Source organism: Pongo abelii, chromosome 14 (genome assembly GCF_028885655.2).
Source record: "Pongo abelii isolate AG06213 chromosome 14, NHGRI_mPonAbe1-v2.0_pri, whole genome shotgun sequence".
In the NCBI taxonomy this organism is placed as follows: domain Eukaryota; kingdom Metazoa; phylum Chordata; class Mammalia; order Primates; family Hominidae; genus Pongo; species Pongo abelii.
The window spans coordinates 105,902,695-105,920,435 of NC_071999.2; the positions used below are offsets into that span (position 1 = coordinate 105,902,695).

Below are 17,741 nucleotides of genomic sequence, written 5' to 3' on the forward strand. Positions count from 1 at the left end.
ATGTTGGTCTGGCTGGTCTCAAACTCCTGACCTCAGGTAATCCGCCCACCTCGGCCTCCCAAAGAGCTGGGATTATAGGCGTGAGCCACCGTGCCCAGCCCCCCTCTTTAATTTCTTGAACCGCTTGTATAAGATATGAATTATCTGTTTCTTGGGCTGGCATGGTGGCTTATGCCTGTAATCCCAGCACTTTGGGAGGCTGAAGCTGGTGGATCACCTGAGGTTAGGAGTTCAAAACCAGCCTAGACAACATGGTGAAACCCCGTCTCTACAAAGAATTCAAAAATTAGCTGGGTGTGGTGGTGCACACATGCAATTCCAGCTACTCGGGAGGCTGAGGCAGGAGGCAGGAGAATTGCTAGAACCCAGGAGGCAGAAGTTGCAGTGAGCTGAGATCATGCCGTTGCACTCCAGCCTGGGTGATAGAGCGAGACTCTATCTCAAAAAAATAAGAAAAAAAAAAAAAAAGAATTATTCTTTATTTTTTTGAGGCAGGGTCTTGGTCTGTTGCCCAGGCTGGAGTGCAGTGGCACGATCTCAGCTCACTGCAGCCTCGGCCTCCCAGGCTCCCAGGATCCTCCTGCCTCAGCCTCCCGTGTAACTGGGACTACAGGTACACGCCACCATGCCTGGCTAATTTTTGTATTTTTTGTAGTAATGGGGTTTTGCCATGTTGCCCAGGCTGGTCTCAGACTCCTGGGCTCAAGTGATCCTCCCACCTCAGCCTCCCAAAATGCTGGGATTCCATGGGTGAGCCACTGTGAATTCACTGCCTTGAGTAATCTGTTTCTTAAAGGCTTTTGTTAAAACTTGTTAGAAATTATCTGTCAACTTGGGTGTGTGTGTGTGTGTGTGTATCTGTCTTGACTACTAATGCAGCATATTTAATAACATAGGATCTCTTCAGATTTCCTAGCTTTCATTTATTGAATTACAGTACTTTTGATTACTTATATTTATCTGGAATATAGTTCACATTATCTGTTAAGTTTATTGCCATAAAGTTGTTTTTAGCATTCTCTTACTGTTTTTTGTTTGTTTGCTTTTTTTTTTTTTGTCTTTTTTTTTTTTTTTTTGTAGAGACAGGGTCTCCCTAAGTTGCCCAGGCTGGTCTATAACTCCTGGGCTCAAGTGATCCTCCCGCCTGGGCCTCCCAAAGTACTGAAACTATAGGCATTAGCTACCTCTCCCAGCCTCAGAAGCTTTTCTACACCCTTCCTAGGGGAATGGGGAGATAAGTAGGGGCCACTTAGGGAGTAAATGATTATGAAAAGGGGCATGGGCTTTTGCAAAAATAGGCAGTAGCCTGTCCAGACCAGGTGTCAAGTTCCAGCTTCTTCTAGGTTTGACTCCTGTTGCCTGTTAACCTCCCCTGATAGATTAAAAAAAAAAAAAGCCTAGAGAGGGTTTTCATGACAATTGGCTTCCTTCTGGAGAATCTGCATTTCACTGGATAAGGGAGATTCAGGAAAAGCCCCTCTGTGCATTTGCTATTTCCCAAATGCCTTCAGCTTGAAGTAACCAGCAAACCAATTCAGCATATTTGGGCTGGTATTTCCTGGACTCGTGTCTATGAGGCAGTGCTTCTTCACATGCTGTCCAAGTCTTACTAAATTTATGTCCATTAGATCTATCCATTTCTGCTTCTGGTTGTGAATTTATCAGTTACTTCTGTAATTCTAATAATTTTATTGTTTATTTCAGATGTCTGCAATTTGAGAAATGTTTCTTTCTGATATAATGTTCTTTTTATCATTAGATAATGGTCTTTATCCTAAGAATGTTTTTGCCCTAGTTTCTATCTTGTTTGATATTGATTAATTCAGTCACTCACTCAGCAATACCTGTTGAGAATTTTTTTTTTTTTTTTTCTGAGTCGGAATTTTGCTTTTGTTGCTCAGGCTGGAGTGCAGTGGCATGATCTCAGCTCACTGCAACCTCCGCCTCCCAGGTTCAAGCAATTCTCTTGCCTCAGCCTCCCCAGTAGCTGGGATTACAGGCATGAACCACCACGCCTGGCTTATTTTGTATTTTTAGTAGAGATTTCTCCTACATGGGGTTTCTCCATGTTGGTCAGGCTGGTCTTGAACTCCTGACCTCAGATAATCTGCCTGTTTGGCCTCCCAAAGTGCTGGGATTACAGGCATAAACCACGACACCAGGCCTGTTTTTTTGTTTTTTTTGTTTTTTGTTTTTTTTTAAGACAGGGTCTCCCTCTGTTACCCAGGCTGGAGTACAGTGGTGAGATCACGGCAGCCTTCAACTCCTGGGCTCACGTGATCTCCCTGCCTCAGCCTTCTGAGTAGCTGAGACTACAGGCAGGCACCACCGAGCCTGGCTGAATTATTTATTTATTTATTTATTATGAGATGGAGTCTTGCTGTGTTACTCAGGCTGGTCTCAAACTCCTGACCTCAAGTGATTCTACTGCCTTGGCCTCCCAAAGTGCTGGGATTAGGTGTGAGCCACCATGTCCAGCCAATAACCTGTTCTATGGAACCAGTCACATCAAGAAACAAAACAGGCATCACCTGACTATATATATATATATATATATTTTTTTTTTTTTTTTTGGGAGATGGAGTTTTGCTCTTGTTGCCCAGGCTGGAGTGCAGTGGTGCTATCTCAGCTCACTGCAACCTCTACCTCCTGGGTTCAAGCGATTCTCCTGCCTCTAGCCTCCCTAGCAGCTTGGATTACAGGTGCCCGCCACCATACCCAGCTAATTTTTTGTATTTTTAGTAGAGAGGGGGTTTCACTGCATTGGCCAGGCTGGTCTCGAACTTCTGACCTCAGGCAATCCACCCACTTCAGCCCCGCAAAGTGCTGGGATTACAGGCATGAGCCACTGCACCTGGCTTGACAATATCTTTTTATTTTAATCACCTTTTTATTTTTTACTTTCAACCATTCTGTGTCCTTCTGTTTTAGGTGTGTCTTTTATAAACAGTATTTAATTGAAACTTTTTTTTCTTTAAATTTAATCTTGGTCTTTTAGCAGGGATATTTAATCTGTTCACATTTGTTGTGATTGCTAATGTAATCAAATTTGGTCTTACTACCGTATTTTACTAATTTTATATACTATGCTGTTTACTTACTGTATTTCCCCTTTTCCTGCTTTTCATTGTACTTAGTTCTCTTTATTTTTTTAAGTTTTATTATTTTATTTTATTATAGTTTTCTTATTTATTCTACTTTGCTTATTTCTTCCTATTGATTTAGAAATTATACATTCTATTTTTTCTTTTGGTGATTACATTTATAATTTAATATGCATATTTTATTTGAGTCTAAAGTTAATGGATATATCTCTGCTCTCCTTCTGATCAAAATGCCTCGGAATATTTTGGCTCTGATAGTCACTCCCAGTCTTTCGTGTTACCTGTGTAGCATGTTATCAGAGTCTAGTCCTTAACTTTTTGGTTTGTTTTTTTTTTCAGTACTTTGTTTTAAGTGAGACAACATTATAATTGATATTGCTGGCTCATTTAGATTTACTTACATGTTTACAACTCTCTGCTCACCATCACTCCTTTGGATCCCACTCTTTTCTTTTGGATTGAGTCTTTTTATCCTGAAATATACCATTGGTCACTTTTCTCAGTAAAGGTCTAACAATAGTAACTTTCTTCAGCCTTTGTCTGAAGAACGTGTTTATTTTGCCCTTCCTCTTGGATGATTGCTTAGTTGCGTTCAAGGCTAAAAGCTGTATTCTCTCAATACTTTGAAAATACTATTCCATTAATTTTGGGTTGATTTTGCTGCTTAGTAACATTCTACTGTGAATGTTCTTTGTTCATGGGTAATCTGTCTTTTCTCTCTATGTGTTCTATAGTTTCACTATTATGTGTTAGGTGTTGATTTGTGATTGTTTATCTGGCTCCTGACTGTGCTGTTCAATCTGAGAACTTAAATGCTTCTTTCCATTCTGAAAACATCTCAGTCATAAGTCCTCATTCTTTCTATTCTCTCTTTAGCATTTGTTGTAAGGTCTCATGTTCCCTCGTTTCTTAACATCTTCCATCTCCTACCTCTCTGTGCCATGTTCTGTATGATTTCCCTGCATCCATTCTGTAGTTCCCTAATTCTTTTTTTTTTTTTTTTTTTTGAGATGGAGTTTCACTCTTGCTGCCCAGGCTGGAGTGCAGTGATGTGATAACTGCCCACCGCAACTTCTGCCTCCCAGGTTCAAGCGATTGTCCTGCTTCAGCCTCCTGAGTAGCTGGGATTACAGGCACCCACCACCACACCTGGCCAATTTTCTGTATTTTTAGTAGAGACGGGGTTTCACCATGTTGGCTAGGCTGATCTCGAACTCTTGACCTCAAGTGATCCGCCCGCCTCAGCCTCCCAAAGTGCTGGGATTACAGGTGTGAGCCATGACTCCCGGCCCCTAATTCTTTTATTGGCCATATATAATCTACTAATTTACTTATTATTTCAGTGACTCTGTTTTTTTCCTTCTAAATCTGCTGTTTGGTTCTCTTTCAAATTAATTTTTCTTTTTTTATTTTCTTTTTTTAATATATGTATTTTTATTACACTTTAAGTTCTAGGGTACATGTGCACAACGTGCAGGTTTGTTACATATGTGTGCATATGCCATGTTGGTGTGCTGCACCCATTAACTCGTCATTTACATTAGGTATATCTCCTAATGCTATCCCTCCTCCCTCCCCCCCTAATTTTTATTTTCAGTCATGTCCTATTCTTTCAATGGTTACTGTTCCTTCTTGTATCACTTTAATAGCTCTAAACACATATATCAGATTATTTTTTAGGTTGTCACTTGTTTCCAGTTCCCAGGTACCCATTGGCCCGCATGTTGTACTTGCTGACCCTTGGCTTGATAGGTTCGTTCATGGCCTGGTTGGAATTTTTTATTGTGAGCTCATCTTCAGCAGGGGTTGTTTTTGCCTCTGGGAGTCCAAGTGCCCTGGATCGTGGAGACGTTTCTGGAGCACTGCTTTGCCTTTTTCTTCTGCAAACCAAGGCTCAGTTATTTTAGGGTCTTGAACAAGTTTTAATTTTTAATTTCTCTATTTGTGATTTCCAACCCATCTGGGTGGTGTCAACTTAATCCCTGCATTTGCTCTTAGCACAGGCTCCTGATTCAGATGATTCATACAAAAGCTTTTAGTTACTTTTCAGAGCTCAAGCAGACCTCAGGCCTCCTTCCTGTTTCTTTGGTGAGCATGGTTCTTCCAGTTCCCTTTTCATGGACTGGGTAGCTTCTTAAGGGGTCCGGTTTGGTCCAGTTTCCCCCTCATCTTGCACAGGCCTGGCTGGTGTCTTCTGTCCCCAGGGGCGTTGACACTCTGACCCCTACTTATTGTTTCAAGGGCTGACAGCCCTTGGTGGATACATCAGCTGGAGGTTTCCTCCCAGCCCTGGAGATTCTGCTTTGTTTCTGGCACTTAGGAATCTCTCTTTCCTCTTTCTATCAAGCTGAGCTACGCATGAAACCTTTTTTTTTTTTTAAGTTGCTTTAGATTTTCCAATAGCTGTGTGTAATTTCAGCAGGAGTGGGTCTGCATCAACTCAGCCTGCCACAAACCTTATTCATCTTTGTACTCTCCAGCCCAGAATAGTCACTGGTTCATACCAGATGCTGGATGAATGAATGAATGAGCGAATGAATGAATGCATTTTTCACTTCCAGTAGCAGATAGAAGCAATATTCCAGTGAGCCGTGCCTCCTACCTCTCCTGGAGCACTGAATCAGGCAGAATTCACTTTTCTTTGAGGTTTTACACGGAGAGTTCCCAGTGAAAAAATGAAAAGAGAATAGGGCGTCTTCTATGCTTTTGTTTTAAGTCCCAGAACAATAGAAATGTTTAACTGCTTTGTGCTGCTTGATATATGAAGGTGGACTGACGACTGAGTTCCCATGCCGTGTGCTGGTGGCTTCACACAGCATCATTACCAAGAGGACAGGACACTAGGCTTGTTTACTTCACCCTTTCTCCCGTTTTAAGAAAAGTGTGCCTTTGATGAGATATAGCCGCAGGCTCTTGTTTTACATTGTACGTCAACTGCTGTTGTCAGAGGCTGGTTATTGATGCCATGCCCTGTTTTAATTCACACTTCTCTACTAATCAATTACAGCATTTATCCATTAATCAGGCATTCTGACAGGGTCAATAACTGCTTTTTGGCTCTTGTGCAGGGCTGCACGTTATCAAGCCAGGAATAAGGCCCAGGAGCTGGCTTTAAAACACCGTGTGACTTTCCCAGGCTGGTGGACTTCCGGAGCAATAAACATCTAGTGGGGATTTCATATGGTGGGTTTTTCATATATTTGGTAGATGGGATTTTCTCACTGAACACTTCATTAGCAGGGCTCAATGTTAGTGAAGTGTGGACAGGTGTGCTCTGTTTAAGAAAAACAGAAACATCAAAAGGTAATTATTGCCATCACATACCAATGACTGCATTTACCTGAAAGTAGCATAAATCATGAGCTTTCTTCATTCATATTAAATGTTTACAAACACTATCTTCTTGGCAGTAGGGTTTGAGAGCAACGACTCTTAAAGCCAAAATGTTGGAGCTGCTGCTGGATGAAAACCAATCTGAAATTTAGACTAAATAGGGCTGTAATCGTAATGTGAGTCAAGAGGAAAATCTGTAGTTTCTCTCTGGAAATTTCTTGAGGCCCATCTTTTCCGTGGAGTGGTTTAAACCTTCGTATCCATGTTCCCATCCATGGGCACATGGGCATCTTCAGTGCCCCTTAGTCTCTCTATAAGAATTTGTTACAGCATATTCAGATGTGGTAAATTGTCACAGAAATGAAAACTTTTCATTTTAATAAGGGTAAGTGAGAAACAGAGGTGACAAGGTTTAACTGGAGAGTTCCAGTTTGGGTAGGTAAGTTACCATTCATCATGATGGTTACAGGTTTCAGTGATCTTTTTTGTGACAGATGTACCAACATTTAATTGTTTTTCATCAAGGGCGGAGAGAAAAGACACTTGTGTAGATTTTTCAATTCTCCTCCATGTCACTTGGCTGTCCTCACCATTGTCTGAGCTCCTTTCTCTTCTTTCTCTTATCCTTTTCGCTGCAATGAGTTGTGTCATTCCCTCATGGTCAGCACTTTTGTTGTCTTTGTTTTTTGCTGTACCTCAGAAGTCCATCTTTTCTTTCATCTCTTTCCCATTCATGCATGAGGGAACAGTTGTGCCCTGTTGTGGGGATGTTCCGCTGGGTTTCAAACAGTAGGGTTTCTTTTTATTCTCTTCTAAGTAGTACAATGGGGCTGAATGTCTGTTGCAGAATGCACACACTAATATGCCAGGTTATTTGGTTTCTAAGAAGTCAATAAAAATACTACATTTAGGCTCAGTCTTTCGCTCGATTTTCCCCTATTTGCCTTTCAAGCCTTCGGTTATAAATCTGTTTGTTTGTTTCTGATTGTAAAATATAATCTTGCATATTAAACCGAAGCGTGGAATCAACAAACACTTTGAGGAAAATGTTCCTGGCAGTGGAGTCCCAACACCAGGCAGGGTTGGCAGCCGGCACCCTCCCTTGATAAGAGCCTGGAAACAGCCCCCAGAGCTAATTAATGGCAGCTCCGACTTGGAGAAGACGAAAAAAAAAAAACAAGAATGGATCCCAAGTTGGTCTTGGCAAAACTTTCTGGTGTAAGAAACCAGCTCATCTCTGCATTTAGAGGGTACAGCTGTGATTGTTTTCGTGCAGACTTCTGACTCAGTTCTTGTTTTGGTGGGGAGGTGAGCACGAGCAGAACGCACCGAGTTACAAACACAGACGCAAAGGCCATTGCAGCAGCAAAAGGCTAAAGACATAAAAAGTTAGAGATGTCTTAGGACACTTTGTTCTTATATTCAGGAACAATCTTCAAAATCCTCCTTAATGAGGTCATAAAAGAAAAAAATGGAACAAGTGTTCCTTGTGTACCTCTCTAGGGCGTGTCGTTGGGGTCACTTGCCACCAGTATCCTATTTAAAAAGGGATTGGGGTAGTTCAATCAAGCATTGCATTAAGAGAGAGACTTTGATTAATTCCTTCTCTTTTCTTTTGTGCTATAGATAATTTCAGTCAATTTGTGATACTTTCTTCTTAGCCATTGCTGAAGCTGAAAGTTCTTGATGCGTCCTGCTGAGTATTAGCATTTCTCGGGCCTACTTGGCTATGGGGAAGAGGCACGCACTGCAGACAGCTCTCTAAGCCTTGACAAGCAGGGCTGGCCTCTACACATGACCGTGATCTGGGATCTCGGCTTAGGAAAGAGCCCGCTCTCAGGTTGCTGGCAGAAAACAAATCTTGATGTAAAAGAAGAGAAGACCGAACAGTAAGATGGTGATTTACTGTGGTAATACCTTGGGTTTTTTTTTTAAGGTTCTGGACCTGCTTCTTACTGAGAAGATCACAGCTTGGGTAAGTTTCAGGAACTGCTCTCAAGGGGAACAAAAGAAAAGGAAAAATGAGGGCTAACAATGTGAGCTTTCACTGGGGCTGTTGTGGGAAAGTTGAAGATTGGCCCCAGGATGTTCAGGATCAGGTAGAAAACTGGATTCTGTTGTCGTTTGTTTTCTTTTATTGACCAGCTTGCTTGTTTGTGGAGAGGGCAGCAGAGAGATGAAGGGGCATTCTAGTACTATGCTGTAGAAACTCAGTGGGAAATGTTAACTGTTTTGGTGTTAGGATATATCTAAAGTGCTTAGTTAAATTGAGTCCCATACCTGTTGTATTTTATAAGCTCATTTTGGAAAATGTACATAATGTTTATTTATTGTAAATGCAAGGTCTTTTCGGTATCCATAAATTTCCACGCCGCTGAAAGGGTGGATTTGGTTCTGATGGACTGGAACGGCTCCCGGGGAGGCATTGTGGTGTTTGCGTAAATCCCCTTTCCTTTTTGGTTTACTCATTTGATGCAGGAGGGTCGGTTCTTGGGCTGTTGCTTTCTCTCCTGTTAATCCAGCTACTGCACATGCGCACGAAGGCAACAGGTTAAAAGCCCTAATTTAAGATAACTTTGGGTATGGATAGAGAAAATCCCTTTTTCTCCAGTTGAAGCATCTGTTTTTCAATTGAGTGTAGATGGGTTGATTTTCATGAAGGTATACATCTAATATGTTTATGTAAACACATTAAGGCAAGATTTCAGAATTAATTTTAGAGTATGTTTTATGATAATTACTGCTATTCTGCTAAAAGTTTAATAGCCAATCATAAGAATTTTCTTAAATTATTATTTTCAAATAAGATGTTAGACTTCTCATTGGTTCTTTCTGGTAATGTTTCGAGATTAAGAACTCAAAGATGAACTCATTCATTCATCAAATATTATTTATTAAACTCTTCCTCCATGCCAGGCTCATTGTCATAATTATCATTATAATTAGTCTGTAACTTATATTTACAATGATTATGTAAATAGCGGAAACACCTAAGTATCCTGCTTCTTGGTAATCAGGTTTAACTCTCCATGGGGGTGGTGTGTTCTTTCTGAAGCATGTCTTTGAATAGATTACTCGGGCCTTCCCCTAGTTCTTGGAATGCTAACTGAAATTATGTGATTGATAGATTTCCCCAGACTTAAAACTGGAGACATCCATGGAGGCAGAGTGGTGTCATGGAGAGGACACAGGCTGTCATTTACTTTTCCTCCCCTGAAAAGGGAAGAGCCAGCAGCTCAGGGGTCGGTCTGAGAATTAAACTCTGAATAAGGTAAAGTGGCTGGCACAGGCCTGGCCCTCAGTGCATCCCCCCATGAGCGCCCCTCCCCGGCCCCTTATCCCTAAGGCAGTAGTGTCTGTAGGGCCTCAGGCACCTACATTCTCATTTCCTTCATGCATGCAGAGGGCCAGGGAAGTTACCTGGTTACCACTTGCTCTATGCCACAAAAAAGGAGTGCAAGGATGTACATTCAGAACCTGGTTTTGACTGGGCACAGTGACTCACGCCTGTAATCCCAGCACTTTGGGAGGCTGAGGTGGGCAGATCACCTGAGGTCAGGAGTTCGAGACCAGCCTGGACAACTTGGTGAAACCCCATCTCTACTAAAAGTTCAAAAATTAGACAGGCGTGGTGTCACACGCCTGAAATCCCAGCTACACGGGAGGCTGAGGCAGGAGAATCACTTGAACCTGGGAGGCGGAGGTTGCAGTGAGCCGAGATGATGCCACTGCACTCCAGCCTGGGTGACAGAGTAAGACTTCGTCTCCAAAAAAAAAAAAAAAAAACACTTTGTTCCTGTGCACAACACCTCAAAGACTTGTTAGGCCTGGGGAATAGACCTGCCTCGTTTGCTTGTTTGAAGCCTAATTGCAGGTATTTCTAATACTTCCTACAGTGGATTTCTCTTGTCTTCCAAATGTTGCTTTTCCACAGAATCGGCGTGGTAATTGCTGAGAAGAAAGAACTTCCTTAACTAAATCAAGCCTGCTTCCACCTCTCTTCCAGGATTGCAGGTTCCTTTTCAGATAAAGGTCTCAAAGGGCAGGCAGGGCAGAAGGTCTTCTCATAAAATCCGAGGATTGTGGTCCTCTGGGTGCTTCATCTCCTGCAACCAAGTAGAAAAAAAGAAATAAACACAAACGCATTTCACTCTGCCTCCAACAAACCTCCTTCAGGTCAGATCTAGGATCCAAGAAGTAACAAAAATAGTCCATCTAGCAAATGAGCCATTTTCTTTGAGAGACAGGCAAGCAAGACACCTGGGTTTGTCTAGATATAACTAGTTATTTCTCCCGTGGCCAGTGTGGGAGTAAACACTATGCAGTAAACACCAGCTGAAGAACATTGTCCTGTCTATCTAAGGACAGGGAATGATAGATATCTTTTGGTCTCTACTTAAAGACAGTATTGCCGGGTGCGGTGGCTCATGCATGTAGTCCCAGTACTTTGAGAGGCCGAGGTGGGTGGATCACTTGAGGCCAGGAGTTTAAGACCAGCCTGGCCAACATGGTGAAATCCCGTCTCTACTAAAAATACAAAAATTAGCCAGGCATGGTGGTGGGCTCCTGTAATCCCAGTTGCTCAAGAGACTGAGGCAGGAGAATTGCTTGAACCTGGGAGGCAGAGGTTGCAGTGAGCAGAGATCATGCCACTGTACGTCACCTGGGCAACAGCAAAACTGTCTCAAAAAATAAAAATATAGACAATATTAGTATTAATATTACAGATCCCATTATATTTCTTTTCATGAGTTTTGTGAGGGTATTCCCCAAAGCTCTGTGTTTCGGTGGGGGGGATTACAGGTGTGAGCCACCATACTGGCCCCCTCCCCCAATAAATATAAACTGGGTACTTATTAATACTTAATATACATATGTTTCTTTTCTTTTCTTTTTTTTTTTTTTTTTTGAGATGGAGTCTCGCTCTATTGCCCAGGCTGGAGTGCAGTGGCACGATCTCTGCTCACTGCAACCTCCGCCTCCTGGGTTCAAGCGATTATCCTGCCTCAGTCTCCCGAGTAGCAGAGACTACAGGTGTGTGCCACCATATCTGGCTAATTTTTTGTATTTTTAGTAGAGATGGGGTTTCACTGTGTTAGCCAGGATGTTCTCGATCTCCTGACCTCATGATCCGCCTCCCTCGGCCTCCCAAAGTGCTGGGATTAGAGGTGTGAGCCAACTTCTTTTTTTTTTTTTTTCTTTTTAATAGAGACAGGGTCTCATTTACCCAGGCTGAAGTGCAGTGGTGCAATCACGCCTCACTGCAGCCTCAACCTCCGGGGCTCAAGCAGTCCTCTCAAGTAGCTGGGACCACAGTTGTGCACCACCATGCCTGGCTACTGTGTGGTTTTTTGTTTTGTTTTGTTTTTGTAGAGATGGAGTCTCATTATGTTGCCCAGGCTGGTCTCAAACTCCTGGGCTCAAACAAGTCTCCCACCTCAGCCTCCCAAAGTTCTGGGATTAGAGGCGTGAGCCACCATGCCCAGCCCCACCCCAGTAAATATAAACTGGGTCCTTCCTTAATACCTTAAAGACAGCAATTTTCGACATATTCAAGACAGTTGTTCCTTCTGCTTTGAAATGCTGAGAGCTGCTTTCCTCATAATTGTGTTCTAGAAGTTCTGCAGGGCCTTGCTATGGGAACCAGAGAAAGCAGAATGGCCAGGGCCATCCAGTTGTCGCATTCCCGGAGATCCAGTTGTCGCATTCCCAGAGATCAGGATGAAGGGCTGCATTAAAAGATCTCTCTCATCTTCAGCTGGAAACAAATAGTACTGAAAAGAATGATCTGGACTGTTTCTCTTGTCTTTTAAAAGTGTGAGGCCTAAAGAGGGGAGAGAGTATCTTTGTGCTATGTTATGCCTGACACATTGTCGGTGACCAGCAAATGTACCTGGCCATTTATATGGGGATAATATACATGTGATCTTAGCCAAAAGGCCCTCCAAACCTTCCTTCAGCAGCCTTTTAGATTGGGCTTCTTTGTCAGTCATCTGCTTGAGTATCAGCTATGCTGAAGGAAAAGACATAGGGAATGGTGGTTGGAGGTGGTGGCAGCCAGAGATAAATGTATCTCTGAGGCATGGTTTCATCTGGTCAGTAAGATGTGTGCCTTTGGATCTGCTTCGGGCTAAATATCTTAGGGGTTTGGTGGGCTTTAGAAATGCGTGTAAATGGGAGGCGGGAAAGCGAGGCTGGAGATTCATCATCACTGCTCTCCACCCTCCAGAGGGGACTGCAGAAAGTGCAGTCGGCCATCAGCCTGTTGACAAGGCACTGGCAGTCACTGAAAAATTCTTTTCCTTTCCCTGTCAATTAGCAAATGATGGTCTTCTACTGATAAAGTTTAGGAATAAAGGAGAAAGAGGAAGATGGAATCCTGGACCACTTTCAGCCTGCACTTGAGTGTTTCACATGTGTTCTCCTGACTCCCCGCTGCCACTACCCCCTGCCACCGTCGGTCCTGTGGCAGTGGGGCCCTTCCCCTGCCAGCCTCGGCACCGCTTCAGTGCGGCTGGTGCCTCCACCACCATTGGTACTGTGTCAGCATTGCTGGTGCACCTGCCACCGTCGGTCCCTCATCAGCATTGCCCGTGCTCCCACCACCATCAGTCCCTCATCAGCGTTGCCTGTGCCCCCCCCCCACCGTTGGTCCCACATCGGCATGGCCGGTGCCTCCACCACCGTTGGCCCCGCATCAGCGTGGCCAGTGCTGCGACCCAGTTGCTGGCTGGAGGATGGCTGGCCGCTGTTGGAGCTGCTGATCTTTCCAAGGCCTTGTCACAGTGGCCATGGATCTCAAGGTGCACCCAGGACACTCAGGAAACCAGCCTCCTGGTTAGGCAGCTGAGGCCTCACTTCTCTGCATCCATGTACTCCTTTGGTATCTGGATCTTCCTTTTAAACTTTGACTAACATGTGTGGCAGAACCAATCACCACCACAGCCTGCAAGTGCACTGAGGACCTGTCAGGCCCAGGGGAGGTGCAGCACGCTCGTGGGGGCAGCCCAGCACTGCCCTGGTGGCTGGAGCGAGTAACAGGGAGAGCAGAAAGCTTTGGGCATCCTGGCTGACTGGCCTCTTAGTGAGAATACAGAACAGCTCCTGGCAGCACTTTCCCTTCCAGCTTTCCTCAAGACAGGCCATGCCAGGCCAAGAGGAGAGGCAAGGTGGCTCCCTCCGGGTATGGAGATGGGGTGAGCCTGGGGACAGTGGAGCCTCTGAGCAGAGGACTCCAGAGGCTCAGGGAGCAGCAGAGCAGCCCAAGATGATAGACAGGAGCTGAAGGCCAGAGGACCACACCTGGAGTCTCGGCAGGAGGAGCATGGACACAGGACCAGGGAGGGAGCCCCAGAGGCAGTGCCGACCATCCTGCTAAACACACGGAGCAGCCTCCCAATTCTTTCCCCTAAAGAGTAGGGGCTTGGGCCAGGCACGGTGGCTCACGCCTGTAATCCTAGCACTTTGGGAGGCCGAGGCAGGTGGATCACCTGAGGTCAGGAGTTTGAGACCAGCCTGGACAACATGGTGAAACCCCGTCTCTACTAAAAATACAAAAATTAGCTGGGTGTGGTGGCGGACGCCTGTAGTCCCAGCAACTCAGGAGGCTGAGGCAGGAGAATCACTTGAACCCTGGGGGCTGAGGTTGCTGTGAGCCGAGATTGTGCCACTGCGCTCCAGCCTGGGTGACAGAGTGAGACTCTGTTTCAAAAAAAAAAAAAAAAAAAAAATGGGGGCTTGGCGAGGAGAGGAGGGGTCCTGGTTTTGTTGTACTTTGTTAATATAGGCCAGCTATCGGCAGATTGCACTGTATAAAGAAAAATAAACATGGACAGAAAAGTTGTATAGTCAAAATTGAAGTAGCAAAGCCTTCTTTAAAAGTTGAAATTACTTTTGTTTCTTTACTAAAGCACAAAGCCTAGTTGCAGAATATATGTCTATCTAGCCTGCTTTAAAAAAAAGTGGCTGAGCCCAGGGGCTCATACCTGTAATCCCAGCACTTTGGGAGGCCAAGGAGGGAGGATCACTTGAGGCCAGGAGTTTGAGATCAGCCTAAGTAACATAGCAAGACTCTGTCTCTACAAAAATAAATAAAATAAAAGACTGCGTCCGCTTATATTAAAAAAAAAAAAAAAAAAAAAGGCCAAAGAATGCCTCAAAGCATTGAAATAAAACTTACTGATGGTTTCACCAGCAGAACAGAGACATTGGCCACTCTTTAAGCTGTGCTAGGTGATAAAGAAGGCCATACATTAGTTTCAAAGTCGGAGCAGACAGAGGCAGAGGGTAGATAGGTGTTAGCAGGATGCCTCTCACGGACGTGCTGGGGCCACATGGACAGTGGACCCCTGGATGGGGAGGGAGGAAGGAAGGGCCTCAGACATCTCCTGATGTGAAGAATCCTGTGTTCTCAATTTTAACCTCTTTGTTTCTAGCCAAGAAGTAAACTGAATAACATACTCCACACCAGAATGGTTTCACTTAGCTTTCGTATCTCAGGAACTGGGCTTCAGTTCTGCAGTGAGAACTGTCCTTTAATTGCTTCTCCCCTGGAGGCTGATGTGGTGACATACTTTGGAGCACAGGGCATGCAGGCATCCCTGCACGAATGGTACCAGGGTCTTGGGATGGCTGCAGCACATTCTGCTGGGGCTTTGTTTTCCTTGGGGCTGTGTTTCTTTTTTCTTTTTCCCTTCTTTCTTACTGTTTCTTTTTTCTGGATGCATTATGTTCTATAAAGACTACTGATTTTCCACACCAAATTATTTTAGAAATTTCAGCATTATATGGCAGTTTTTGTTTTTTGTTTTTTTTTTTTGAGACAGGGTCTTACCTTGTCACCTATACTGGAGTGCAGTGGCACAAACACGATTCACTGCAGCCTCAACCTCCCTGGGTCCAAGCCATCAATCTTCCGCCTCAGCGTCCCCACCAACAAGTAGCTGGGACCACAGGCACATCCCACCACACCCGGCTAAGTTTTGTATATTTTGTAGAGATGGGGGTCTCAGCATGATGCCCAGGCTGGTCTCAAACTCCTAGGCTCAGGCAATCCTCCCTCCTTAGCCTCCTAAAGTGCTGGGATTACAGGTGTGAGCCACTGTGCCTGGCCTATTTTAAAGGTGTTTTTTCTTTCTTTGGTTTCAGAGAGAAATCTGTTTCCTGTGTATCTTAAGCTATGTGGATAGGGGGATTGTGATAATGGGTCATTATTTTATAATTTTGCTATTTTAAATGAGTTTTAAAACCTGTAGTCAGTTTCTGATCTCAGGGAACATACCTATTAACTCAAGGTGTTACAAATATCTTGACAGCTTAAAAATCGAGTTAAGATATGAAAATAAGATACGAAAATATGAAAATACTGTGCTGTAATATAAGAGGCATTCACTACCTTTTCCCTGCCCCTCAGTCTCGACAGGATAACTTTATACTTGACCCAAAGATATTTTAAAATACATCAGCTTTCTTTGAAACTTCTGTGTCAGTGTTTTTCATTTGAATGATTAACAGAAGCACATTGGTTTGTAGGTAAATAGTAAATAGATAATTCTACTTGCTTTTCTAATTTTTAAAATGCTTTACAAATAATTATTAATGATACTGTATGATTAAGGAAAGGGAATTTGTATGAAGCCAATTTGAAGGTAATTTGCTTTTGCATTTATTTATTCATGTATATATTTAATTCGCATCTGTTATGTGTCAAGTAAAGTGCTGGAGTCAGCAGAAAGAGTACTTCCTAAAATCATGGCTCTTGAAATCAGTTATTTGTCTTTGTTTTTCCTCCTCAAAGATTACTCCCTCTTCAGCCTTGTTAATGTGATCAGAGATTTATATTAACTTTTAAGATCTCGTAATCCCAATAATGTAATATATAGTACAGATGGGTAGAGAACAGAACTTTAGAAAAAAAAAAACTGTAATTACTAGGAAATTGACTCTACCAGGGAAATTAACAGACTTGTCCAAAATTGTCCCTGTAGACAGAGAGGGCTGGTAAGGCTGGAATGAACCCGTCGTAATTTGAATGCTTAAAACTTTTTCTACTTTATTGTCAAAATTATTGCCTGAACTTCCTCTTTCTCCTCATTTGCCTATTTCCCTTGCTTTTTATCTTGTGCACCACCAGTATACAACATAGTGGTGTTTAACTACTTCCTGAAGGCATTATTAGTCATCAGGAACACCAGGTCATTATCGAAGTAGATAAATGGGCATTCCGCCCATCAACTACCCCTTGGATTAATTTGGAAAATATGGTTCCTTCCCTCAAAAGAAACAGCCCATGCTCCTCTGGACACTTATAAAATAGCCATGCACACGTCTCTGTTCCTTCTGAACAACTGGAATTAGTGTGTCCTGCTTGATGCTAAACTGGAGTTTAATTCACAATGGCAAGGGCGCTTCACCTAGAATATCTGTCCATGTGAAAGGTGGGGAGCAGTGCAGCTTCCGTCTCCCTGTCTGTTTTTTGGTGGGCTTTCAGCTTTTCTGTCCCATGACTGTTAGTGACTGCAGCGTAACCCCAAATCTTTCACCAGATGTTGTCTCACCATCTTAAGGACAGAAGAAAGTTCTAATGGATGTTTTGAATGTGCTCGACTTTTATTTTGTTCAGACCCAAACTGAATGAGGCAGAGGTTAAAATCTTTTCTTGTTCCATCTGAGTAAGCACGAAAACCTATGATCCTTAATCTTTTAGAAGAAAAATAACCCTTCTCTGTTAGTGGGATTTCTGATTCATTTCTTCTGCCCTGCTCCCCTGCTCTGCATTTTTTTAGTCAAATACTGTCTGGACTTTTGTGAGCCAATAACCTCCCTCCTCACCTCATTCCCCTCTCTTCCCCTCCCCTGTGATCACACAAAGAGCAGAGAGCCCTCAAAAGCCTGGGTTTCTGGGTTTTGTATTTTAAAGAGAGGATGAAATACTTGCTGTACTTCAAAACATAAAACCGATCTGTTAAAACTTTCCCAAAAGAAATTGATTGGCATCAGCATAAGTAGAATAAGAAAAGTAAGAGAAATTGAGATTAAAAAAAAAAAAAAAACGGAGGAGAATATAACGTTGGCCATTTTAATTCATGCCAAACTGACTTTCCTTTAGTGCAAACTAGTAGGTGTGGCAACAACTTCAAACCTCCCAAGTTAGGGAGCCCTGAAAGCTTTCTACTTACTGATGTCTCTGAATAATAACCAGGGCCCATACACGGGGCTGGGATTTGATAGCCGAGTTCTTCAGTCCTAACCATTTTGCCCAGTAACTTAGATCAGGACCTATACGTTTGTTTACCTATGGCTACA

General features: G+C 43.3%; 1 protein-coding gene across 14 annotated transcripts in view; it reads left to right on the forward strand.

Annotated features, from left to right (window-relative positions):
- CLYBL (citramalyl-CoA lyase) overlaps positions 1–17,741 on the forward strand; it is a 290,169-nt gene that overhangs the window by 111,028 nt on the left and 161,400 nt on the right. For 2 of the 14 annotated variants that reach the window (XM_063715009.1, XM_063715018.1), the window contains exon 1: positions 7,773–8,326. The exons of 5 other annotated variants lie outside the window; for them this stretch is intronic. In XM_063715009.1, coding sequence (XP_063571079.1) covers positions 8,232–8,326 — 95 coding nt within the window. In that variant the 5' untranslated portion in view covers positions 7,773–8,231. Of the gene's footprint in view, positions 1–7,772; positions 8,327–8,418; positions 8,537–17,741 lie in introns of those variants that run through there. 7 more of the 14 variants (XM_063715016.1, XM_063715017.1, XM_063715010.1 and 4 more) reach the window with 5 other exon arrangements.